The sequence below is a fragment of the Poecilia mexicana genome, unplaced genomic scaffold, assembly GCF_051168715.1.
Source record: "Poecilia mexicana isolate PSO_F unplaced genomic scaffold, ASM5116871v1 scaffold_1, whole genome shotgun sequence".
NCBI lineage: Eukaryota > Metazoa > Chordata > Actinopteri > Cyprinodontiformes > Poeciliidae > Poecilia > Poecilia mexicana.
This window is the reverse complement of record NW_028263370.1, coordinates 12134532-12160861: the sequence shown is the minus strand read 5'-3', so window position 1 is coordinate 12160861 and position 26330 is coordinate 12134532. Positions and strand designations below refer to the sequence as shown.

Below are 26330 nucleotides of genomic sequence, written 5' to 3'. Positions count from 1 at the left end.
AATCTGGTGGTGTTGTGTAAAAGAAGGAGAAAATGCAGGGGGGTGAGGGGGGGGTTCTTGCTTGCCTAATATGTAAATAATAAACTACAGACTATAGATTTAATGAATTGAGACGCATGATAATTCATGCATGGCAAAGATGGTTAAAAAGATGGTTTATTTAAAAAATAAATTTGCTTTTATTTTTTAAATACTGATGCAGATTACTATACTGGAGACTAAAATCCTATGTCTGTGCTAAACCAGGTTTGCAAGCAAACATCTTGTGCTTTAATCTTTGATGTCATACATTTTCTTTCTCCATGACCTAATCTGTCCTTATTTACATCACAGTTAAGCACAACAGAGACAGACCCTCACAGTGGGGCTGCTTTCAGTCGAATTTCTGGCTCTGTTTAACTAGCAAATGTAACATGATATCACAGAGGCTGAAACCGACCATCTTTCGCTTTCTTTTCGGATTCTCTGGAACAAGGTGGAGCGGCTGGTAATATGGGCGCTTTAGGTGGCAGAATGTCAGAAATGCTGTCATCAATCAATCAAATCAATCAAATTTTACTTGTATAGCACATTTCAGTAGCAAGGCATTTCATAGTGCTTTACATAATTAAAATAAAAACATGTGACATTGAATAAACAGAGAGAAAGAGAAAGAGATTTTGAAAAACAAAAGATTAAAAAAGATAAAAACATTAAAACCCGCGCCCCTTTTAGGACTTCAGTTAAATGTCGTTTAACTGGGGCTCCAACCCTCTGGGACTTTAGTCAAAAACACCATTTGACAAGGACTCCAACCTCTAGGTTTTTAGTTGAAACACCGTCAACTGGGACTCTAAACCCCATAAGACTTTAGTTAAACATTGTTTAACTGGGACGTTTTCCGGGGGGCTTTACATCATTAAAACGAGAGAAATAAAAAGAAATTAATAAATAGATAAAAAGTAAAGATAAAAACATTAAAAACATTGAAGACATCAAAACCCACACTCTAACCCTAATTTAGCCATAAGCAACTCAGTGTTTCAGCTGTTTTACAGTTTTCTGGAAGTTTGTTCCAAATCTGTGGTGCATAGAAGCTGAAAGCTGCTTCTCCTCGTTTGGTTCTGGTTCTGGGGATGCAGAGCAGACCAGAACCAGAAGATCTGAGGGGTCTAGACGGTTGGTACAGCAATAATAGATCTTTAATGTATTGTGGTGCTAAACCGTTCAATGATTTATAAACTAACAACAGTATTTCAAAGTCTATTCTTTGAGCTACAGTGAGCCAGTGAAGGGACTTTAAAACTGGTGTTATGTGCTCTATCTCCCTGGTTTTAGTGAGAACGCGAGCAGCAGCGTTCTGGATCAGCTGCAGATGTTTGATTGATTTATTAGTCAGACCTGTGAAGACGCTGTTGCAGTAATCAATGCGGCTAAAGATAAACGCATGGATGAGTTTCTCTAGATCCTGCTGAGACATTAGTCCTCTAATCCTGGAGATGTTCTTCAGATGATAGAAGGCCGACTTTGTGACTGTCTTTATGTGACTCTGAAGGTTCAGGTCAGAGTCCATCACTACTCCCAGGTTTCGGGCATGATCGCTGGTTTTCAGTTGTAATAACTGAAGCTGTGCATTGATTCTAGTTCGCTCCTCTCTAGGTCCAAAGATAATAACTTCAGTTTTGTTTCTGTTCAGCTGGAGAAAGTTTTGGCACATCCATGCAAACAAAGTGTCATGGCATCATTAGCCTAAAGTATCTGTGGACAGATTCCACTTCAAAGGTGCAGTTCTTGAAGTGTCTGTCACACACAACTTAATATAGACATAGGGGATATTCTGTAATCAGGAAATACGTAGCTGTTTGTTTTATTTTGTACATTTGAATTAATTCATATTTACGATTTGATGGTAAATGCAGGTGCAGATAAGGTATAGATTTATTATGACTTTTATCAATTGATCTTTGAGCACTTAGTAACTCAACTTTTATATTTAATTTCTAAGTATTTCTGAAGTTATAGCAGTTATTAGTAGTAGTTATTACATAATTTTTTATCAAATATGTTATTACAGAAATTGCCATGAAATATTATACTATTGTGCAGGTTTGTATAAGATCATTGCATAAACAACATTTCTTTTTTCTTTTCTTTTTTTTGTTCGTATTAATAGGTTACTAATAAAAACTCTTACAGAAGCAATTATTTATCTTTAAATATTAATCATCTTCATTTTGAGTACGTTTTTACTTATTTAAAGTAAAATAAATGGCTTTAAATAACCACTAAGATTTTATTTTGAATAATTTTATTATTTAGACATGGACCTGTTTGTGTTTTTATTTTTAATTTTCTTGATTCATTATAGTTACTGAGAGTTATGAAGATAATCAGCCAAGTTTGGTCATCTTCCTACGGCGTCTCCTAACAAATACAGTTCTGCAGAATCCCACATGAAAGAGTTCATAACTCTTTTTTTTTTTTTTTACCTCTGCCAAGCATGTTTACTCTGTCAACAGGCAACAAACTGACACAGTGGATTCGCCTGAAAACAATCGGCAAGTATCAAGTAAGTGCAAAGTCAAACACACTCAGCATAGTCATAAGATCTCTCGCTGGCATAAAGTAAAAAAAAAAAAATCTGAGGAATGAATCCTACTCATTTCCAACAAGGTATTTGACACCAACAAACAAGCTGATGATGGATGGATCACATTCTGTGGAACTCATCTGGGGTTTTTTCTTCCTTATGTAAGAGTGAGACGAGCTGATCTCTGCAGGAGAGCACCAGACAAATCCCCAAAAATGTGTTTGTCGCAGTCAAACTTTGTGAATTTGTGAAGCTAAGGTTTGTTCAAGAGATAATTCAGGCTGGTGTGCGTCGTGTTGAGCTGGTCTCTATCTTAACTTCTGGTTTAATGAGTGCAGTTATTTACGGGCAGCACTGGACTGGCGAGACAAAGTCTTTGTGATTAATCTTAAACCTTATCAACTAACCTCTGCAGCGGCATCACTTTGCACTTGTGGTGTTCAACGACATACTAGTGTTTTCTGGACTGCATTTTTACTGTAAAATCTCTTTGTATCAGATGACGTCTCTTGGAAGGAAAACATGTTTTGCTTGAGTACATTAAGTTGACAGACATGACATGGGTTTCCAGTCATGGATGTGTTTTTAACAGAGATTATCAGCATTAGTGGGCAGATAAACTGAGAGGATTATGTGAAGTATCACTTAATGTTTAATCTAGAGTTACAGGACCTGGGGTTGTTTCACTTTTGTTGCATTTATTTCACCGTAAGGTATTATTTAGTTGTAGTTGTCACAATAGTAATCCTGATTGTCACTTCTGCTGCCAATGTGACGACTGCAGATTTTCATTTTGGTGACTGAGGTCAAGTTTTCAGGGCGTATCCGCAGAGTTGAGGTAAAAACTTGAAAATTCAAAGGAAAGTTCACAGGAAAACACTTTGATCTCCCGACTGCCACATTGTAATTTTATGTACTATTTTTATAGTTATACTTCTAATGTAGATGTTTCTGCGGATCAACTACAAACAATGTGGAGTTAGTCACGCAAAACATTTAACCTGAATAACAGGAAGCTTTGTGTGCACACTCATGTCTCTGGAAGTTACACTTTATACTTTCATATCCACATCACTGCTGGCACGAAAAACCTGAAAACAGTTTTTGTCGTTGATAGGTGTTTTGGTAGCACTATATATGGAGAGGAGTGCATAAGACTGACATGATCAAGTCGTCAGGAATTTTTATGACAGTTGTCACCAAGTGTAATTTGGTAAATAATGAACCTTTTCATTCAGATTTGCTTTAGAAGTGTTAACTTTGCATTAACAGTATCTACCAAATGAGACATAATAACAACTATCATAACCATTCACAAACACTCCTTCATGTTTATGACAGCGTCATGTCGTATTTATGACAGCATCATGCCAGTCTTAGGTGCGTCCCATCAAAGAAAGTGTTACCAGTTTGGGTATTTAATTTTTCCAAACAAAGGCGGCTGCAAAACTATTCATTTTGTCATGTTATAACTCCAACTTTCAGAGGATATTACTCAGATTTTATGCACTTTTAAGTATAGATGATGTAGAAGAAAAAGTTTTTTTTTCTATTTTTTTTTGTTAAGCTCCAACTTTCAGAGGTCATTACTTGGATCTTATGCACTTTTAAAGTATAGATCATGATGAAGAAGAAAAATGATTTAAAAAAAAAAAAAAAAAAATCAGTCTCTTGAAGTTATTTTTGTGCCAGGTCCAGGTCTTAAACAGACCTAAGAATGTAGGTCTGTTTAAGACCTACATTCTTAAACAGACGTAGGTCTGGACTTTGACTGGTCCATTCCAATGCATGGTTATGCTCTGATCAAAGCCCTTCCATGTGTGGAGTCGTTGTCCCGCTGAAAGCTGGAGCTCATCCCAGGCTCTGGTCTTTAAACAGGGTTTCTGCCAGGATTGTCCTGTTTATAGCTTGATTTGTCTTCATCAACTTGAACCTTCTTCTCTGTTCAGACTGAAAAGTATTCATGATATTGCCACCACACACAGCTAGGATAGCTGTGGCTATCACACATAACATTTTATGTGGAGACCAGAAAGACTTCTGGCAAAAGTTCACTTTTTGTCCCAACAATGTCACTGGCCAACCCCCGACTGAACCTCTTCTGGTTTTCTTACATCTTTCTTCTTGATTTTCTCTCATGGGGCAGATTTGTGAAATGCAAAACTAATTTCTTTCTTGTCAACAGATTCTTCCCCCTGAGCTGTGGATTGCTTCAGCTCTTTCAGGGTTACCTTTGACACCTTTGGCTGCATGTCTGATTAGTACCTTATAATCTGCTATAACAGCCAAAAATAATTTTTGCAATTTTTTTCACGTTCAGATGTTTAACTGGTCAGAGCTCTATGAGATTTTCAAAGCTTAGAATATTGTTTTATATCCTTATCCTGCTTTAGACTTTTGTACAGCTGAGGTTTAATTATACGCAGATACAATCTGTTTACCGATCAAGTGGCTTCTAAAGGCAAGAGGCTGGTCTTTACTTTATTTAGGGGTATTAGAGTAAGGCAGGTGAAGGTGAATGTACACTTTTTTATTTGTAAAATAACATAATTTTTCTCCCGCTGTGCTGGTCTATCACATAAAATTGCAATTAAATATATTGATGCTTGTTGTTACAGTGTGACAAAATGTAAAATGTTAAGAATTGAAATCCAATTTCTATGTTTGTTTATTTGATATTTGATCACAAACAAAGAAAGCTATGTTTATAAGAAAGTTGATTAGAAATTCAGCTTTTGTCATCGCGTTTTGTTTCTGACTGAAAAGATAATTGGAGTGAAATTTAGCTTCGTTTGTCCTCCTTCCTCAAACAAGGAAGTTCACCGCAACATTTTTATGATCACAAAGAAAATTTAAGAAACTAAATAAGAACTCTGATTGTATCTTAGAGCATTCTCAAGGCATATAACAAAAGACATTAGAAGAAAACATAAAGAAAGAAAGGAAGCTTGTTCATTGTGCAGACTGCAGGTCGACAGTGAAGCCAGACTCACTGAAAAACATCGCCACACCCAGCCCTCCGTACCTCACCGACACAGAGGTTGGCCGAGATGATGCGTTTGTGTCTTTTTGAAAGACACATAAGTCGGCTACTGAAGAAGTCATCCAGAAATAACAGCAGCCTGTTTCAACATTGAGCTTCGCGTGAACAGCAGCTGCCACCTTTACTGTCATGCTTCAAAGCACAGAGCAGGTGAGCATGAAGGGAGTGCAGGTAATGATGTCACAGGGCTTATAGTAAAAGGCCTTTAAGTCGCAGAACAAGAAATGCTAATCCAGCTCTTTGCCCAAAATCTTGTCTGACCATTTCTGAAAACAAGAGAAACATTTACATTTATGTTTGTGATAAATAAATGAAACTGGAATTATCCATTTTCTGAGACTTTAAAGCTTAAAACAGTTGAATCAAATGAACAAAAGGTATGAATTTGTTTGTTTTTTTTTGCCTGCTGTCCAACAAAGATTTTTGTTGATTCATTGTTGTTTTTAGCTGACTGCCAAAAACAACAAAGAAAATTCATCGGAAACATTTTTCAGGTTTTGTGATGAAAGATTCCATACATTCATGCCGGCTCTATCTTTTGAAATTTTTTAAACACTTTTAGGTCACTGCTAATGTTACTCAGCCTTTTCAGGCATTTTGCAGCTACTTTTCTTTACTTACTTCAAAGTGGAAATAAATCGGAAAGAACAGAACACAAAAAGTTTAGCTGTTGAGTTATTTTAAAAATGAACAAAATATTCATTTTGTTTTAGTTAGATATGTAGTTAAATTGACATGAAGCATACTCTTAAAGTTATTTACTTCTTCCTCCACTGTTTGTAATAAATGTAGCTTTCCAGAAAAAAAGTATTTCTTTGTTGACTGTAGAAATTTGTTTGCAAATATGTGTAAATAACAGATAAAATAAAAAAAAAAAACAAGGATCCCAGGACTGAACTTTGGTGAACCCCATAAAATAATATACAAAGTATACATTTTTATTGTTTCTTTGAACACATTAAAATCTATTTCTGAAGTATTTTTTTTTAAATCAAGACAGTAATACCCCTCAGGTTCCCATCTTTGCAGCTCACCAAATAAAAACACAAGAATTACACTATTAACATCTGTTCCATATGAATTCAATGATTTTCTCTTTACTTCACTTAACTTGAAACTCTCAACTCACAAAACAATCTCACACCAAGACGCTCTCGGTAGTCTCATGCATCTTATCAAATCATCTTGCTGTAAATGTTTTGTCATACTGTACTTCTTGAGATTTGTTTTTTCTTCTTCGCCTTGTACCCCCTGAAGGATTTATATGTTAAGGTTGCTTGTGCTTTTCAGGTAGTAAAAATATCTTGAATAAGCGCTAACTTGTCAGATACGTGACGCGGCACCTGCAGCACAAATCCGTGCCAACACTTTGGGTTCAGCTAGTTTATTAGACGCAGAAATACTTTCACTTTACTGTACATGTCACCAATTTCTGCTGTGCAGTCAAAAAGATTTTATTTAAGCATACATGTAGCCTGATGGGATCACGCCTCTCACCCAATTAGCTACTTCACCCTTCAGCTAATTAGCTATTAGGATGTAATTGATCCTTTATAATCTTTTCATAACTAATTAAGCTCTGTACAACCATGTCCTCTACCCTTTGGCTGCCAACAAGTTAGTGTATTTCTTGTCATAGGGGCTGAATTTTTTCTGTCTAAACGTCTAATGTCAGCTCTTTACCTGGCAGACGTGTCTCTGCCCCTCCTTTAAACAGCATCACACTTCCATGTAAGACATTTTCCTTGTCCTACTTTCCATTCATCCTCTTCCTGCTTACATCACGCTAAGCTTTTTCTGTTTGAGTTAGGATTATCAAAACTATTTTTGTTCTCTAAATAATACAAATAATGAACTACAATATCAGAACATTAGATACATTTCTTCAGTTTTTGGTAGAGTTGTCTTTAAACTGTGACTTGGGTCAAACAAACGTCTCATAAAGAAGGAATTTTGGCCCATTCCTTCCAACAAAACGGCTGTAACCGGATCGGGTTTGTTTAAACTCTTGCTCTCATGCACCATTTCTGCTCTACCCACAAACTTGGACTGATAATCGGGGTTTTGTGATGACTATTCCAAAACATTGACTCTGTTGTGTTTAAGACTCTTTATAACAAGTTTAGTGCTATTCTTAGAGTCATTATCCGTTTAGAAAATCAAAGAGTTCCCCAGCTTTAGCTCAATGATATTCTTTCCTCAAGAGGCCGTCTGTTTTGTGACGACCATGGAACGCAGCATAATGCTGCCACCCTCGTACGTCATAGTTGGGATGGTGAAATCTGGAAAAAGTTCTCAATATTTTAACAAGTAGAAACAATTCAAGTTATCCTAACTGCTTCAAAACAAAAATGATTGGTCTTATTTAATCTGAGGGATATGTGTCCTTATAATGAAAATACAAGGGGTGATTCTTTTCTTTCCTTTTTGTACTGTTTATTATGCAAATGTTTGAAATGAATATTTACACTTATTGCAAAATATACATTTCACAATATCAAATAAAAACTTAAGGAAGCAAAGTAAACATAGAACAATGAGAGAACTTAACTAATTGTTTATTTAATGTTATACTGTACCTGCCCAATTGTTTGCTGTGCAGCCACAGACATTATTTAAACATGTATGTTATTACATGTTATAACATGTTGTCACCATGGAGATAATCTTGTTATTGAATTTAATTTATAAATATTTAACACATTTTAACTGATTATGGTCATTTTTATATTATTAGCAAAATTAAATTACAGTATATAACGGGAAGAAAAAATATTTAAAAAAGACAATAATTAAAAGAAGGACAATTTAACTCAAGTAATAAAAAATGTAAAAATAAAATAAATAAAAGACAATAATTAAAAGATGTTGATATTGAGTTAGTATGCTAATACTGTATATTTTTAAAACATGTTATCACAAAGTATCTTCAACCTCAACTTTTCATAACAGTTATTATTGCAGGTTTAGCTTTTGTTGCAGGTATCAATCAATCAATCAATCAATCAATCAATCAATCAATCGTATTTGTACGGCACATTTCAGCAACAAGAAAGAACTTAACTGTAAAGTTCAAAGTGATTTAAAAAGAAAACCCGCCATAAAACCGCCGCAGGATGACTGAATATTAACACAGGCGAAGTGTGAACCACGCGCACACACACACACGCACGCACCGGACCGGGCCACCCCGCCCCGGTCCCGCCCAAACGCCCGACCCCTTGAGGCGAACAGACAGGATCATATGACGGCAGCTCAACCGGAGCGGCTCACTCACGCAGCAGCTCAGTTGTCACAGCTACACGCAGAGAAAGAAAGAGGACTTTAGTAACTTCCAGTTTTGTGGAGCCATCGACCCGTTTTTCTCCGAGCCTGATGTCAGTGGCACCGCGGGGCGCCGAGCGTCGCGTTTTTTTCTCCGGAGTTGCCTAATTGAGTTCCTCCACTCACCGAGAGGTCCGCGTTTCGCCGATCAGCACGGCAGCTGTGAATCTAGCGTCTCTCCGCAGCGGGAACGGACCGAGAGGCTGAGCGGAGAAGTAAGTCTGATGTCCCTGCAGCGGCTCTGTTAGTGTTGATGCTTAAAATCACAAAAACATGTGGCTGTAGCGACAAGCTGGTTAAAACGAGGGGGATGTGTGATTTAAATCCACAGCAGGGGATTTATTTGATTATTTGTGTGATATTTTATGGTTATTGACTAATTTCGCTAAATGATGTTACTTAAAATATTTATTTTTTGCCTTGCATTGGGGTAAAATCTTTTTTGTTTTCAAGTTTTTTTTTTCTTTTAACTTAAAAATTGGGATCAATATGCTTTTTATTACCTGTATAATTTGAAAAGATAATTCCGAGATAAAAAGAAAAGAAGTATTTTTGTAAATCAGTCTATAATATGATTAAGATTCATAATACTTTATGCTAGAGAGGCTGTCCTGTATACAAAATATATTTTTAGCTGCCCAATAAAAACATCGCGTCGCAAATCAAAGCAGGACAAATTTTTCCTTAATTACATGACCAGATTTGGGATCTTAAAGCTTTTTATTTCAGGGATGAAATTGAACTGCATGAGAGACATTAAAATAGAGTCCAATAAAAAAATATTTTGTTGCTAATCAAAGCAGAAATTTTTTTTTTCCATCCTTTCTGTTAAATATCAACATAATCTGAATTTGCTTTGGTTGGATTAAAAAGCATCCATTTTGATCTTATTGTCTTCCTTATGGCTGCTAGTTTAAGAAAATGTTACATCTTTGACCTTCTTTTGTGTTAATTGACTCAAAATAATTAAAATTCGCAATAAATTAGACCAGTCTACTAATGTAGCTGAGATCAGATAAGAAGGTGAAACATTAAACAGAAAACAGTGTCAAGTGCAAAGTTTACTTTTGCATATCATCCTTTAATATTTGACATTTTTTGCTTAATGTTAATCACATCAGCAACGTTAACTAAATTTGTCTGACAATTATCAATAATTAAAGCAAATTGAATGAGCAACAAATATTAAGAATAACTGTGGTGAGAGGATAAGACTGTAACTGTGTCACACCTGAACCGTCCTCTAAGTGCTTTAGTTTAATTAGATCTTTTACAATCTGCATCTCCTCCCCTGTTGGTGTGTGTGTGTGTGTGTGTGCGTGTGTGTGTGTTTCTCTGTCTCTCCCTGTTTCCTGTGCTTTGTTTCAAGGCCTGGGCTTGCGTCACACATTCCACTTGGCATATGAAGCCCTTATCCTGTTTAGAGACTGGAGAGAGAAAGAAAGAAAGAAGGGAGGGAGAAAGAAGGGAGGAGAGAAGGATGTTGGGGGTAGAACGGGTGTAACGAAGACAACATCTCTCCTCTTTTCATCTTTTTTTTTATTCTTTCTACTCCAGTCAGAGAGCATAAAGAGAAAACTCTTCTGTCCACTTTTATTGATTTCTTATTATTTGCTGAAAATATCAGCAGCACACACACACACACACACACACACACGCCCTGAATACTCCACCCATCCCAACGCCTCCTTTCCTGAATCAACATGCTGATGTTATCTGGTGGAACAAAATGCGCTGGACTGCGTGTACACACACACACACGCACGCACGCACACACACACACACACACACACACACACACACGGCTGCTCAAAGGCCATGTCCTAGGGAACATTAAGGCTAAACATTAAACTCCTGGATGCTGAAGGGCTGGTGGTTCTCAGTGGGAACTTACGGGAAAAGGACACTGTGCTCCTCAGACAGCCATAAACTTAAAAAGCTGTAAGTAGTTACACAACCTCATGCGTGCCAGCACACTCGCACACACACGTTTATGTCATGCTGAAGCACACACGCAGACACTTATGTTGGTGTGTTTCAACCACTGGAGTGAGCCAATCCGACTATCCCACCGCCTGCCCCCCTCCCCATGTCTGAGGTTTGTTGAAGTTTTGTCATATTTTGGTTGAAACCCACCTCATTTTCTTCTCATTTTCTGTCTCAGTCTTGTTGTTTCCACTTCCATTTTGACATAGTTTGGTTACAGCGGCTGTTTTTTTTTTTTATTGGTTCAGTTCCCCCCTGTTCCCCTCTCATTCTTGGGGCAGGGAGGTGCAGTATGTGGTGGAGGGGAGGGAGTCAGACAGGAAACCACAGGCCCCCTGCAGCAGCACCCCCCATTTGGCTTGGCTCTCCTGCTCCTCCTCCTCCTCCTGCTCTCCTTCACACCCCCCGACCCATCACGGAGTGTGGAAATAATAACAGTCGGCCTGAACTCTGAGGGGCTTCCGCTTCTCTCCCCGTTCCTCCTCTCCCCTTCCCCTCTGTCCTCAGTTGTCTGGAAAGCCTCAAAAACTGCGTTCTCTTTGACAAGCTCAACTTGAGGTGTGTGCACGCGTGTTTTGCCTTTGTCGGTGCTTGACAGCTCCGGTTGTTTCTTTAAAAGCGCGCGCATTCATGGTTTTGTGTGTGGATGTGCGTGCAAGACGATGGATCCTGTTTCCTCTCCCCTGCTGATGGCCCCCTCTGGCTTCCCCCCCTGAGGTCTGCAGGCCTGTAGGCTCACAGTCTGCTGGAGAGGAGCAGAGAGGATCTGTATGTGTTCGTGTGTGTGTGTGTGTGTGTGTGTGTGTGTGTGTGTGTGTGTGTGTGTGTGTGTGTGTGTGTGTGTGTGTGTGTGTGTGTGTGTGTGTGTGAGTGAGTGTGTTTTTGGGGAGTAGGGCCTAGGCAGCTCCAATGGGGGAATTGGAAGCCAAAATAAGAAGAGAGAGGGGCCTCAAACTGAGAGGAGTCAGAGTTTATGCTGTTTGTGAAGTCAAGGAACCAGAAGTGGGAGAATGATGGTTTGGTTTGGTGCAGCTACCAGCTTCAAAACCTTGTTGGCTGTAAAAGGCTTCAACATTTGAGGGAAGAATAGTCGTCTTGCATTAAAAAAAAAAAAAAAAGCAGGTTTGATTTAACGTTTCCTCCTGTCAGTGTATTCCCAGCCAAGGCTCTTCACTCTAAGCTGAGCTGTGCATCATGGGTATTGAGGAGTGCCGCTTGGTGAATTTGGCTTCAGTGTAAAAGCGCTTTGAGTGGAAAAGCAGCATATTAATTCAGTCCATTTAAAACAAAAAACTTCCGCAGAAACATTTCTAGTCACAAATACCACAGAGAGTTATGGTTAGAGCAGAGCTGCACAGCATCAGGAACACAAACAGCTGCTGAATATTGAGATTTAGTGGGTTATGATAAACCCACATGTTGTTGTTTTTCTTTTCCCCATCATTATAATATCCCTCCAGTTTTCTGTAAGGTTTATCATCTCTGGCTGTAAGAATATATGATATATGGGGCAGTTAGTCCCCATCAGAATGGCCAAGTTTATTATTGGAATATTTGGATACGAATGCATGACTTTTAAAATATGATACTTAACTAATTATTGCATCCAATCAGTCCTTTGCATTTGGAATTTTCCTAAAATTGAATATGCAAACAGATGAAGCGTTAGCCAACACGCTTATGACTGGAACGTTGGAAAGTCCCCGCGTTTTTTAGTGCTGCAGGTAAAGCTATTAAAATGTTGAATCAATCAGTCTCTACAGTCTGGCGACCGTTTAATGAAAAACGTTTGTGTGACCCGGGTTTCTCTTTATGTCAGAAAAAATTAGCAACTAAGCACTTCTACACTTTATGAAGTCAACCCACCAATGTTGAGCCTCTGACCTGGAAAGCTAAGCTAAGCTAAGCGACCAGCCGTCCAGTGAAAATCCTTTAGGACCTTTGGTGACGCAGAGTACCACGCATCATTTCTGGCTGTAAACACTGGACAAGGCGTGCTGAAGTGCACCTGGACAGATGGCTAGATTTCAGCCAAGAGGCTGTGCTAGGAAAAAAACTATTAAGCACTTCATGCCACTGGTGAATTTTACCATTTAGAATAAAAAGTAAAGAAGTATCTGGCCTCAGGCACTGTTCTCAGGCCTTAATCTCATCTGTATGTAAAGAGCTACCATGAAACTGTGATATTTTTGTCTTACGGTTATCATGCCATGAAAGTCTCATTCTGGCCAGGCGCCTAATTGGTGCTGAGAGACACAGAGAGCAACTCTGAAGCAACAAAAGCCAACAGGCAGGAAGTGTCCGTTTAGAAGCTCACAAGAAGTGAACCGTTGGAATATTAGCTCACCACCTGGATGAGTAAGGCAATTAGGACAATTAGGACCCTGCAATGTCAACAGCACATTTTGAGTCAGTGTGTACTTCAAGTTCCAGGTTTGCAGGAGATGAGGCAATATTGCTGTAAGCTGTGGAGAAGAAGTTTGGCAATCTGGCATCAAAGTGACAGTCATGAGCTGAAACAGCAGAGCACTGACATGAGGTGATGCTGACGGGTAAAGGAAAAAATAGGCTTTAAAGTAAAGGAAAAGTCAGAGTGAGGAGCAGGGAACTCATGGCTTTCAGTGTGTGTGTTTGTGTGCGTGTGTGTGTGTGTGTGTGTGTGTGTGTGTGTATGCTGCAGTGTGTTCTTGGACAAAGACGTTGTCTGGAGGTTTCTGGTCTCTCTGGTGATCTCATCATCTCCAGCCTGCTGCCATTAGAGCATGTGTGCGTGTCTGTAATAATTTAGCCCTTTAGTGATTTAGTGTGTGTGTTTTGTTGAGCTTGCAGAAAGTTTTGTGTGCTTCTGTGATCATGTAAAAATGCGTGTGTGTGTGTGGGGGGGGGTGTGTGTGTGTGTGTGCGTGTGCGTGTGTGTGTGTGTGTGGTTGAGTCGGTAGCCAAGGCCTGCAAGCCGCAATATTTTCCCCTTCAGTCATGTTTGTTTTACATCATTCATAGAGAAGGAGAAGAAGAAGAAGAAGAAGAAGAAGAGCAAGGAAGTGAGGGGGTGGATTAGATAAATATGGTAGCAACATGAGTGATTGCTTGGAGAGCAAATGGAGAGGAGGTGCAGGGGAAGAGCTGGAGTCCAAGTGTGGAGAGGAGATGCAGGAAGTGTTTGCTGAGTGGGTTGGGGTTGAGTACACAGTAGCTTTACTGACCTAGAAAGACAATATTTGCAGACATGCTCAAACACACACCCACTTGTGCACAACAGGAAAAAAAAAGAAATTTCCCTCACACCATGACTTAGGCTTTTATGTCCCACTCCTAAATTAGTTCCTTTACCTTTTAAATCATGTCTAATTTCTGTCCCGCAGAAGAAGAAGCTTAAAGTCTTTGACTCAAATCTACTTAAAGGGATCACTTTATTTTACTTTCTTTCCAAGTTGTTCACACATTTATCAACTTTTTGAAAGCGACACATGTTGTCCTCAGTTATGGTAGGTTTCTGCAACTGCATGCAGGTTTTTCCTAAGAATTGAACCTGCATTTAAGCCCACAGGCATTTGTTCTAGTTTTTTTTTTTTTTGAAACCTGGATAAGTAATGGGTTTTAAAGAAAAAAACCATTCCTCAGCTTGCACACATATCAGTGAATGCTGTGAGGGGTGCATACTGGAGGTGCAGATGTCTCCAGGGCTGTTCTTGCTCAGGTGTTAAGAGATAATTGACATTTACAGTTCGTACTCTGAAGTTCGTCACATGTGTGATTGTTGGTATGTAATTTTTACCTTCCAGTTTTGCCTGACTTATTTTCAATAGTTAGGTAACGCTGACATATTTCTACACAAAGCACTGAAGGCAGGACAAGAACAGCGTGACCTAATTTTCAAAATTCAAGAAGCAATTTCTTGTCTTGGCTGTAGGTGGAGCAAATGAGCAGGTCCCCAATTTCAATTAATTTGCTTTAATTCGCAAATAATTAACTATCAAACACGTGGATAAAAAACTTAAAGTGTCTTTTTTGTAAGGATTTACCAAAATCTATAGGAATTCACAGTTAAAAAGTTTAAGCCTCAAAAAAAGGAATGATCTATTTCATGTTAGGCTTAATATTGAATGAAGAGCAACTGATAGTAAAAAAAGCAAATTCATTAGATCTTCTTTACATAAAAAAGAAGGATTAATCCACAACGATGGAAACACAAAATGATTCACAAATGCTAAAAAAAATCAACATGGAGGGAAAAACTAAAACATAACAAAACGAAAAGATAATATTCATTTGATAGATGGAGGTAAAAATTTCAATAAGCACATTAAATCTTGAGAAAAATGTTTACGTGCAGTATTTTGAAAGTAGCTAATACTAAATTAACAAAATAAGAAAACAATAATTAAATAAAATCTGCATTTATTTCATATAACTGATTTGGAAAGTATATTAATCACTGCTTTAAAATATATATATAGGATAAATAACTCTTTGAAATCTTTATCTTACAAGAAAATTGCAATAGAACCTCTGGTATGTAGTGATTATTTTAAGATAAAGAGTAATTGGGAATAAATAATTGTATTCACTATGCAAATCAAAGAAGACATTGTCTCAAGTTTGCTTTTTTTGGTTTGGATAAAAGATGTGCTCAATATTTCTCTGCTGAAATTGCGACGGACATATTTACCATTTATCTACTCCGCCATGAATATTTTTTTTGTTGTTTTTCTTGCCAATGTTAAGCCTAAACTTTAGAACACATTTAAAGTTTCTGGTTGTCGTGGTAAAAAGTCCTTGTAAAGTCCTTCCTTTGTCCATTTCCTGTTGTCATGATCTGTTTGTGCTTTATACTTGCCTGTACTGTCAGCGCCGCGTGTGATTCACAACCACAATAGGAAAATTGTTTGACCTCTGGTTGAACTGCCATACAATTCAAACCTGGATTAGAAAACACGCTCCCACAGCACGCAGACACACACGCGCACACACACACACACACCCGACTGCCAGGCTCTTTGTTTCCCTGAAGCCGGGCAAAGGGCGAGGCTCCACTCGTCACGTTCACACCCTTCCTGACCCAGCTAGCAAGCATCCGTCTCTCTCCCCATCTGGAGTGTGTGTGACTCTGCCTTCCTGCATGTGTGTGTCCGGGCGTGATGGCTGGTGTTCTTACCCATTAGTTAATAATTAAAGGCTAACCTGTCTCCAGACTCTGGACTTTAATCAGGTCATACACACACACACAGAGAGAGAGAGAGAGAGTCCCTCAGGGTACATTCTTTGACAGTTTGTGTTGCTTTAATGCTCCAGTGAACAAACACACACTCACACACTTACACACAATCACACTCAAAAACTCCCATTTAGGCCCAATCAGCCAACCCAGCTGCACCTGGCCATTTGAAGCCAAGGTAACTGAAGCCAGCGTGAAAACCTCACACTCTTTTATCCAAATACCAGGCGGTTCTCAGTGTTAATGTGTGATCAGGTGTCTGAAGTTTCCAGGCACATCAAACCTGCAAAATGTCTTCTGTGGTCCCAGGAAACTTTTATTTTTAGACATTTTGCATTTTATATTCAGATGTCTTGTGACTTAATGTGTGTGGACCAGTAGGCAAGTAAGGATTACGCGAATGAAATATGTAGAATAAAAGGTGTGTGCATGCTTGAAGTGTCAAAGTTAAATTTCATCAGACGAGAGGAAACTTTGTGTTAGAAGTACAGCCTCAGTGAACACAACTATTTACAATAAACATTTTATAGATTCATCAGTCAGAATGACGGGATTCCTGATCTCTGGTTTTTGAAAACCTTTGACTTCCTGATCTCAATTTTAGCCTGTTCTGATTCTCTTATCATGTCTTATCAGTTTATTTATTTTTAGGTAAACACAAAATTATTTTAGATTTTAATATTGATTGACACGGTTGGCATTTCAGAGAAAGCCGTCATCATGAACCACTCCATCATGACAGGACAACTTCCATGTATTTCTTTACTCTTTGTTCTGAATCCATTTTTTTCCCAGCAAATCCTTTTGCAATAGTTTGTTTCAACCACAGATTAACATGGTGAAACAACTCGTCTCTTTCTGTGTTAAATTAGTTTAGACACAGAGTAATGTATTGACTAAAAATTTAAAAAATGAAAGCCTAATGAAATCTTTTTTTCAAGGTGTGGTTTTCTGTTTTTTTTTTTTTTATGGGTCTTTTTTATTTTTCAGAAACAATTGTGGTTGTCGTATATAAGTCAGTTAAAAATTAATGGATTGTAGCTTTTTAGACCAGGATTATGCCTCACAGATGTTTTTATTTTTCTGAAGCTCCTTTCCTTGAGTGCAAAAGGACGAGGATGTCTGACAGCGTGAGCTTTATAAAGTGTACCAATGCATGTGTGTTTTATTTTGTAGGAGCCTGGCCAGTGCAGCCATGCTGATGTATGATTACCCTCCAAAGACCGACATGGAGACGGTAAGGCTGGTGTGTTTTGCAAACATCATTTTTAGATGCTTATTTTGTGCTTCCATCTTGCCCGAACATGCTGCTGATGCCCCTTCCATCAACCCACATACTCAAACACACACACACATGAAAAGCAGCTACACACACTCCTGCTAAGTGTCTAGACCAACTAGTTCCCACATTCCTTCTCTTCCTGGACAAACAAGCTGCTTACAGTAGAGATTTGCATACAATGCCTGCACATTCTGCTGGGCTAATGAACACACACGCATGCACTGCACTTCACAGTTATCAGCTGGTGAGCAGAGTGCTGCGTTTCAGTTTTTTCAGCCGGCTGTGGTTGTTTGTGTGGCAGAAACATGTTTTCCATGTTATTCAAGGCAAAGCGGAAATGTTTACCTCTCTGTTCTTTTGTTTCCCTTCGCCACTTCCTCCTCCTGCATCCTCTCTTCCCCTCCTCGCAGTCATTCCCAGAGCCATACGGGGTGATCTTTCACCATCCCAGTGCCTTCTACCGGGTGCCCATGCCGCACTTCACCCCGTGCAACCCCACGCAGACCCAGCAGGAGCCGGTGGATCTGTCGGTCAGCAAGCGCTCCTCCTCCACCTCGTCCACGCCTCCAGCGTCCTCCCCGGCCTCGCCTCCCAGCTCTCCGTCCTCCACCTACAGCTCGGCGAGCCGCGCCTCTCCCTGCTCCCCGCACTCTCAGCTCCACTCGTCGCCCACCCACTCCCTCCCGCCGCCCACTCACATGATGCCTTACCCGCCCATGGTCATCCAGAGTCCCGGGGTGATGATGCCACAGCTCGTGCTGCCCCTGCCCCTCATGTACCCTTCACCAATTTCCCTGCATCCGCCGATGATCGTGAGCCCGCCGGTCCCGAGCGATGAAGGCCATCCTCCCAGCAGAGAACATAAGCATGGTGAGACCTGTTTCTGCTCGACCCAGCCTTGCAGCCGCAAACATCTGGGTATTTTAAAGGGATTAGACCAAAATAAAGTAGCTAATAATTGTGAAATGGAAGCAAAGTAACGCAAAGGTCGTAAAAGGTTTTTCAAATATAAATCTTAAGAGCGTGACACACTTTTGCCTTTTGCCTTGGTGAGTCAATTTTGACTCTGATCATTTAGAAATATGCAAGGAGTACGGAAAATTTGCAAAGCACTTAAACTCTTAAGCATTATACACTGTAAAAACACACAGTGTATTAAAGTACACTTGAAACAAGCCCAAACTAACTTACAAGTAACATTTTGACAAAATATAGGAGCTTTTATAAGTCAATAATTTCTTAATATTGATGAGAAATAAATTGTTCCACCAGCAGATTATTTCACCTATAACAATGGAAAGTATCTTGTTACAAATGAATAATCTGCCAGTGGAACTAGTACCACAATTAAAGGAATTATTTACTTAAAACACGCTTGTAGATGTTGCTGAAAAGTCTTGGCTCCAAAAGTATTAATATATTTGCTCGAGCTAGACTGAAAATACTTGGAAAGATTTTGTTTTTGCAGCGTAATGAACACACTGCTTCTGCCCTGAAGCCCTCTTCTATTTCTTATCTATGTCGCTCTGAAATACATTTGCATGACACCCGATGTCTATCTTGAATACATGAAGCTAAGTATGTTAAGTGGCAGGGCTGGTAGTGTCACAGCTGGAGGCAAATTCAACTGAATCCTAATCAGAAAAGCTTCTGATCAAAAAAGATAGAAGGTGCTATATATCTCTTATCTTTGACTAGCTTACTTTAAATGTCTTCTTACGAAGAAAATAGTTTATCGTGATATTAGTGAGTTGGATTCAGACAGACGTTAACTGGGTTTTGCTATTGCCCTGAACTGGTTCCTTCTTCAGTGTCTATATTTGTCTCTTACTTATAATGAGGAAGCACTTTTTCCACTCTGCTCTTAGAAAAACAATTTCAGCAAATTTTCTGTTTTTTATTCTGGAAGATGTTTTATTTTTGTCCTGTTGCCTGTAGCCAGCTGGAGGGCACCAGGAGTTACTCAGTTCTCTAAATTTCCCACATTTGGCAGGCATATATTTGATGAAAATAACTAAATACTAGAGCTAAGCACACAAAAACACACACGGGGTTTACAAGAGGCATTCCTTTGGCTGTACCTGCAGGCGAAAGTTTCATTATTGGGTATTAATCTTGATTTCACCATATGGGGATAACCATTTACGTGTGAAGAAAAGTTTCCCAATGCGTAAACAGAAAGAAAACTAACAAAACCGCGTATCTCTTATGTTTTACCAGTCCACTCTACGAAGCACGGGGAGGTCCATGACCTGCACAAGTCAATCAAAACCGAGCCTCAGCCTGATCTCTCCCAGGATGCACTGAGCAGCCATGAGATGAAATCCTCCGTCATCAGGATACCCCACGAGTACGAGTGAGTGGCACACACACAGAGACGCCGGCGAAATGCGCGGATTCTGAGAGAAACGGCAAAAGTTGCACAAGCTGCTTTGTGTTCTTCCCCTTTAGCTTTACATGGAAGTGTTGTTCAGAGACCCGGTTTCAACATGATCCTTGTTGAGATTTGTTCAAAGCCTCAATGACAACTAGAGTCAATAAAGGCCCTTGACACTGAAACACAGGTTATAGCAGTTTTGTTCCTTTATTGGTAATGGTTTTGCAGCAAATACTACAACAGCGATTTCTGCTGGGAGAAAGGCAACGACAGATAATCAGAAAAACAAAAACTGTGGTTTGGATTAATAGCTACAAATTAGATTTAGGTTTGATGACATTTGTCAATATAAATCGTAAGTTGTGCAAGCAAAGCAGACCTTATTCGTGAGCGGCTCACCAGTCACATCAGTGCTCCTATATTCTCCTTCTAACGCCTTCACTCACTGTATGTTCCTTTGTTCAAATAGATTGTATTTGCAAGATAATATTCTAATTGCACCAGGTGTCAAATGTTTTGCATACTGTACATAACATCTGCCTTTCCTCTACGAATAATCACTCTCTTCTCACTCACCACACCTCTTCAGTAAAAAAATACCTCTGACAAATGACAGCACTTTTCACTTTTACTGCCAGTAAACGTACCGATAAAACTTCCTCCTATTCTTCTGGATCGTATTCTGTTGCTCTTCTTGTAGGCTTCGGTGTCGCTTTTAGCATTTTTATAAGCAGGGCTGTAAAGATGAAAGATCTACTGCTTCACAGCTTTTAGAAATCCTACACATAATGCGCTGTTATGAATAGTACTGTGTAAACAATCTGTTGTTCCTCTGCGTGGATCATCGTTCTTTCCTTTTTCATTCTCTTCCCACTCACCAGCCACAGCCTTTCTGTAGAAATACTGATGACAATTTATATTCCTTTCACTTTTATTGACAATAATGGCAAAGTGTGTTTAAAAACAATCGTAAATATAAATTCATCTTTTTTTTGCAAGAGCAAAAATCCGACTTTTATTAAAGTGGATTCATTCATTAGGAGAAAAATTATTGTTCCCTTCTTAACAATTCCTATAAAATACATGTAAATAAAGAACTTTTTGTCATTTTTACGTAATCTATTTTTAATTTATCACAGTGTGTTGAAACTTATAATTTTTATGCCAATGACATTCCTCTTCTCTGGAGTATAAATAAGATGCAACACAGAGGCCCATTGATTTTTACCCATTCTTCAAAATGGGAAAGACAAAAGAACATAAAATTCAAGGCAGATTGAAGGCAAATTACTGTTGATCTTCATAAGCTGGAAAATTGTAACAACAACTTGCCCCCGTCTACAGCCAGAGCAATGATTAAAATGTTTAAAACATCTGTGGCTAAAGAGAAATATCTCCATCCAGTTGCTTAAGGAAAAAAAAGACTTTTCTTTTCCACCATCGTGAAATCTGCTAAACGGGGCAGGGACTTTTTACCCAAAGATAATTTTAAAGATGAACGCAAGAATGTGTCATTATTGGGTTTCAAGTTGGATAAAAGTCCAAAACATAAAGTCAAATCAAGACAGGAATGGTTCCCTAGATTTAAAACCACCTTTTCTCTACGACAATCTCCGTCTGTCAGAGATAAATGCTACAGAAATAATTTGGGTTAAGCCGAATAAAAGAGTTGACCCAGGATGTTCTGGAATGATTGTGCAAAGAGGAATTATCAAAGTTAATTTATTATATGCCCTTTGTACACATCTTTACCAGAGCTGCCAGTGATAGTGGAGCGGCTGTACGTGTGTCCGTATCACTTCTCGTAAACTTTTTCCCTCCCTCTTCTTCCCGCTCCTACTCTTCCGCACTTCCGCGGGTTTTTTTCCGGACCATCTCATCTTTCGCTAACTAGAGGCCTTTTTTTTTTTTCCCCCTTAAAGAAATAATTACAGGTTTTCTTGCACAGGTGATAGTCAAAAAGGTACACTGGCAGTTGGTTCTCACCTACTTTTTTTTTTTTTTTGGCTGTTTTTTTTTTTCCGTGTGTAAGTTGAGAGCAACCCATCCGTTTCTGTTGTCAGCAGGGTGGCTGCCTTTACAGGCTTGTTCTTGTAGCCGTGCCAACTGAGAAATAAATGGCCCCTTAAGAAGGCATAAGTAGGTGTGACTTTATCTGTCAACATCTCCTCTCTACGTACACACACATATGTCCTATACTATAAACTATAACCAAGCTGTAAATGTGTCAGAGCTGTCTAATAATGATGGGTTTGCCCCTGTTCTTTTGAGCGATGTGTGTTGCAGAGCGATTCTCTGCATTCCTTTGTGCAAAAATTGATTCACATTTTAACACTCGACACCTGCTCCCAACTGCCACTTACTTAAATACACACCTAGTTCTTCAGGACAAGGTACAAAAGACACACCCTGCTATTTTTTTTTGGCATGTATCCCTTCTTATCTTTTGGTTTGTATTCTTTTGCTCTGTAGGCTTCAGTCTCACTTGTAGGATTTTTATGCACCCGGCTTTGCAGGGCTTTTCTTATGTATGGGGTCAATCTCTGAAAGAATCAAACTGTGGATAGACAGATATGGTATATGCTTATGGTAAAACTACAAAGCAAAGAGAAGTAGATGAGGAAAAATGTGCTATTCCTCAACAGCATCCAACAAAATCAAACGGCTGTAAATTTCAACATTTTGAAACAGGACTCTGGTGCCCTCTGCTGGCCACCTTAGGTAGAGAGGGGGTAACGTTATATTAATTTTTTCCCCCCTATTTTTGTCTGTCTTAGGTGCAACAACCCATCAGTGATAGTTCGCACGAGCTCCAAGCATCCTCTACCAGCTGAGTCGCCTGACACGCAGAAAAAGCGCCGAATTCACTGCTGCGACTTCTCTGGCTGCAACAAAGTGTACACCAAGAGCTCTCACCTCAAAGCGCATCGCAGAACACACACCGGTAAGAGGCCTCACTCGCAGACAGGCTTCACCTTTTCACTGCTGCCGGAAACCGTTCGATGCTCCAAGAACTTCTTGAACCTTGAGGCGTCCAAGGAGAGCTTTTAATGTCAGAGGGAATAAAGTAAATACAGTTGTTTTACCTTACATGTATTTTGTTTTGCTCTTTGTTAAGTTTACATGTTCAGATCGGCAAATACTTTTAAATATCAAAGATAAGTTAATACAAAAAACAGTTTTGAAGTGATGACTTAATTTAATACCAACTTGTGAGAAACTGACTGACTTCCTGTTGACAATTAATTAACGGAAATTAACCACATTTTATGAAAGCCAAGTTCAGTTTCTCAAGTGACACCAGGCAACCCAGTTGGTACCAGGCCTGTAGACTCTATTTAATAAAACAGAACCTGTTTGACAACATGAGGTAGGCTTACAGGGCTTAAAAAGCAACACATGACTTCCTGACACAGCTGTTTTTAGGTACTGTTGACCAAAACCTATTATATTGTTCCCGACTGCAGCCCTGTCTCAATGCCAGCACCAGTTGTTCAGTCTGATGTGAAACTTCCTTTCAGCCCTTTGTTCTCTTCTTCTGTTTTGTGTAGGAGAGAAACCTTACAAGTGCGTGTGGGAAGGCTGCACATGGAAGTTCGCCCGTTCAGACGAGCTAACGAGACACTTCCGCAAACACACGGGGGTCAAACCGTTCCAGTGTCCAGACTGCGAACGCAGCTTCTCCCGCTCAGACCACCTGGCTCTACACAAGAAGCGCCACCTGTTGGTGTGAAATCCTCCACGCCGGCCTGGCGACGCGTATTTCAGGCCGAGGTTCATTGTTGGGACTTCACCACTTTGACTTGACGGTGTTAAAATGGCCGACTGAGAGGGATTGGGGGAAATATTCCTCAGGGTGCATGTTTTGAACCCTTTCACCTCATTCGTAAGAGCTGGTAACGCCTTCCTGCTCTCATTTAGACATTTATGGTTGCTGTGTCAGACCTCTGATCAGCTGTGGAAGGTCCTGAGCGGCTGCAGCATCTCAGCTGGCTTGAGAGCAGCGCCCTCCTGTCTGCAGAAACAACCTGCCTCATCAACAAAGTCTTGGCATGCTCAGACTCTTTAGTGCAACATCAGATCTTCGTATTTACTTTGTGGGCTTGGACACAAACTTTCATACATGTTATTTGCTAGCTAGGATAATAAAATGTGAAAACCTTCCAGAATGTATCACATCACACCCACTGTACATTGTGTCATACACCTTAACCTTCTTATTCTGCCTTTTTTTCTTGTTTGTTTTGTTTTCTTGCTTCTTCTTGAGCGCAGCTAGCTGTGACTAACTCTAATGCTAATTCCTCCGTCATTGGCCACCACGTTACACCACACACCACATCTGCCTCTATAAGCTTACATGATGAAGTGAAGACAGGTAGCTAAATGCTTGCTTTCCCTTGGAGACACACACACACACACACACACACACGCATGTTTTTGTTGATATCTTTGTGGGGACTTTCCATTGACTTCCATTCATTTCTACAGCCTAAACCTGACCTTTACCCTTTTCCTAACCCTATCCATCACATACCTAGCCCTAACCCTAACCAAAACTCAATTCATACCTTAGCCCTAACTCTGACCCCTGACCTAAAAACAGGGTTTCCCCTTGTGGGGACCAGGCTCCGGTCCCCACAAGGAGCAATTGGTCCCCACAACGTAGCATATGTCAGGAAAATCGTCCCCACAAGGTATTACAAACGCACACACACACACACACACACACACACACGTGCAGAGCGAGAAAACATGCACTTACTAAAAGCAGCTCAGTCTTGGTTTGGTCTGCTTTTGCATGTTAAAAAGTGGGACTGTAGGTCTCATTCATTTTTAGGAGTGAAGTGTTTATCAATGTTTTCATTCAGAAATGTGAACATAGCTGCACAGGGGCATTATTGTGTGAGTGAGAAAAAAATCACCCATAAAATGGTTAAAGGGTAGAAGAACTATTATGCTTTGTGTTTTAAGACATGTTTTTATGTATGTTTAAACTCTTCTGGTTTTTGATGTGACACCGTGGTAGCCTTTTTTAATAGCATGACACTTTTTATAGTGCCTTTCAAAGTACTACTTACTCTTGAGCGTTCACACACTTTGTTGTGTGATAGCCACCGGCGTCCCTGTATTGTGATGGGATTTTATGTCATAGAGCAAAGTAAAATGTTGAACCTCCGCCTTAACTTTTAGTCTTTTGCAGCGTGCAACAAGGTTTTATATCAGTCCGTGCTGATGAAAAGCACCCCCACAGCATCATCCTACCACCACCATGCTTCACCATGGCGATAATGTGTTAGGAGTAATGTGTAGTCGGTTTGCCGCCACACATTATGTTTTGCAGTCCTTCCACTTTACAAAAATGCACTACTTTCCTGTTGCTCTGTTACATAAAATACATTGAAATTCATGGCTGTAATTTGACAAAATGTGAAAATGTTCAAGGGTTATGGGTACTTTTGCAAGGCACTTTGACAAAAAAAAAATGCAAAGTGCAAAGCATGGAAATTTGCTCTTAAATATTGGCATTTCAGAAAGTTCTGCAATTCTGAAATTGCAAAGTAAATTTAGTACATTTCCTCTATATTTATAATCATAGGATACACAGTAACAGGTTTTACTGCAACAAAATGCCAGCAAGATTTTAGAGCACATTTTTTTACACCTCGTGGAGAACAAAATAGTTTAAATAGCGTCTTTGTACATCTCCAATGTGCACTTTATATATAAAAATATATTTGTATATAAAAATAGTATCTTGTATATCATTCCCAAAGCCAAGCAATTTAAAATCACACATTTTTTTTTCTGCTTATAGAGTTGCTGATTGGTTTAATCTGGAACCTTTTACAGGTGTCATGGTTTGTCATTTTTTAAGTGGTGCAAAGCCTCATTTATTCACATGTACACAAATACTATACCGAATGTAGCAGCTCAACTGATCTGCATTTGCTCCCTGATACTCAGTGCAGTTCTTTGCTTTGTATACGTTTTTTTTTTTTTTTTTTATCTATGCACATGCAAGTTGTGATATAATTGATTTTTAAACTGAAAGGGCAATTAATGGTTTTTATTACGCATGATTTTTGATACTCTACTATACATTTCTGTCATGTTGTGTCTTTAATAAACCATATCTCTTTTTAATCTAAGCGGTGGCAATTCAAAGGGAACTGTGTTAAACTGTGAACATATATTTGTACATTACAGGTCTATATGTAATTTTTGCATTTTTTAAAAAAGAATATTCAATATTCCTACCACTCAATAAATATATTGGTAAAAAAATTGGAATGGAGTTCCGTCTTTCTACTTTCTTTTCTTTGTTTCTGTCTTTTTTGACAGGCGTCAGTTCTTTTGAGTTACTTACTAGTAACTCAGCTAGTAAAGCTATTTGTTTAGTGATGAAAAAATATTTAGAACCAATACATTTTAGGTGTGCAGAAGAAATGTTACCTTCTACATTCGCATCATTTTCTACATTCGCATCATAGTATTTTCGAACATGTTAAGATTATTGTGGTACAAAAATATAAA

At 39.1% G+C, this 26330-nt stretch overlaps 1 protein-coding gene across 2 annotated transcripts; it reads left to right on the top strand.

Annotated features, from left to right (window-relative positions):
• Positions 1 to 8857: 8857 nt before the first annotated feature.
• Positions 8858 to 26087, top strand: klf3 (Kruppel like factor 3 (basic)). Of its 2 annotated transcripts, XM_014980887.2 has the most exons (6): positions 8858 to 9151; positions 17314 to 17374; positions 17830 to 18289; positions 19640 to 19775; positions 22574 to 22740; positions 23348 to 26087. In XM_014980887.2, exons 2-6 carry the CDS (start codon positions 17333 to 17335, stop codon positions 23527 to 23529), a joined length of 987 nt encoding a protein of 328 aa, XP_014836373.2. In that variant the 5' UTR covers positions 8858 to 9151; positions 17314 to 17332; the 3' UTR covers positions 23530 to 26087. The 2 variants fall into 2 exon arrangements, with proteins under 2 accessions (XP_014836373.2, XP_014836372.2); XM_014980886.2 differs by lacking the exon at positions 8858 to 9151 and having other exon boundaries at positions 9175 to 17374.
• Positions 26088 to 26330: the final 243 nt, after the last annotated feature.

What these genes read in the sequence shown, in the direction of transcription:
- klf3 (XM_014980886.2), top strand. Translation starts at nt 17,294, where the DNA reads ATGTGTGTTTTATTTTGTAGGAGCCTGGCCAGTGCAGCCATGCTGATG. An exon ending in AGGATACCCCACGAGTACGA is followed by an intron (nt 19,776 to 22,573) that starts GTGAGTGGCACA and finishes TGTCTGTCTTAG; the next exon opens with GTGCAACAACCCATCAGTGA. An exon ending in GCATCGCAGAACACACACCG is followed by an intron (nt 22,741 to 23,347) that starts GTAAGAGGCCTC and finishes TGTTTTGTGTAG; the next exon opens with GAGAGAAACCTTACAAGTGC.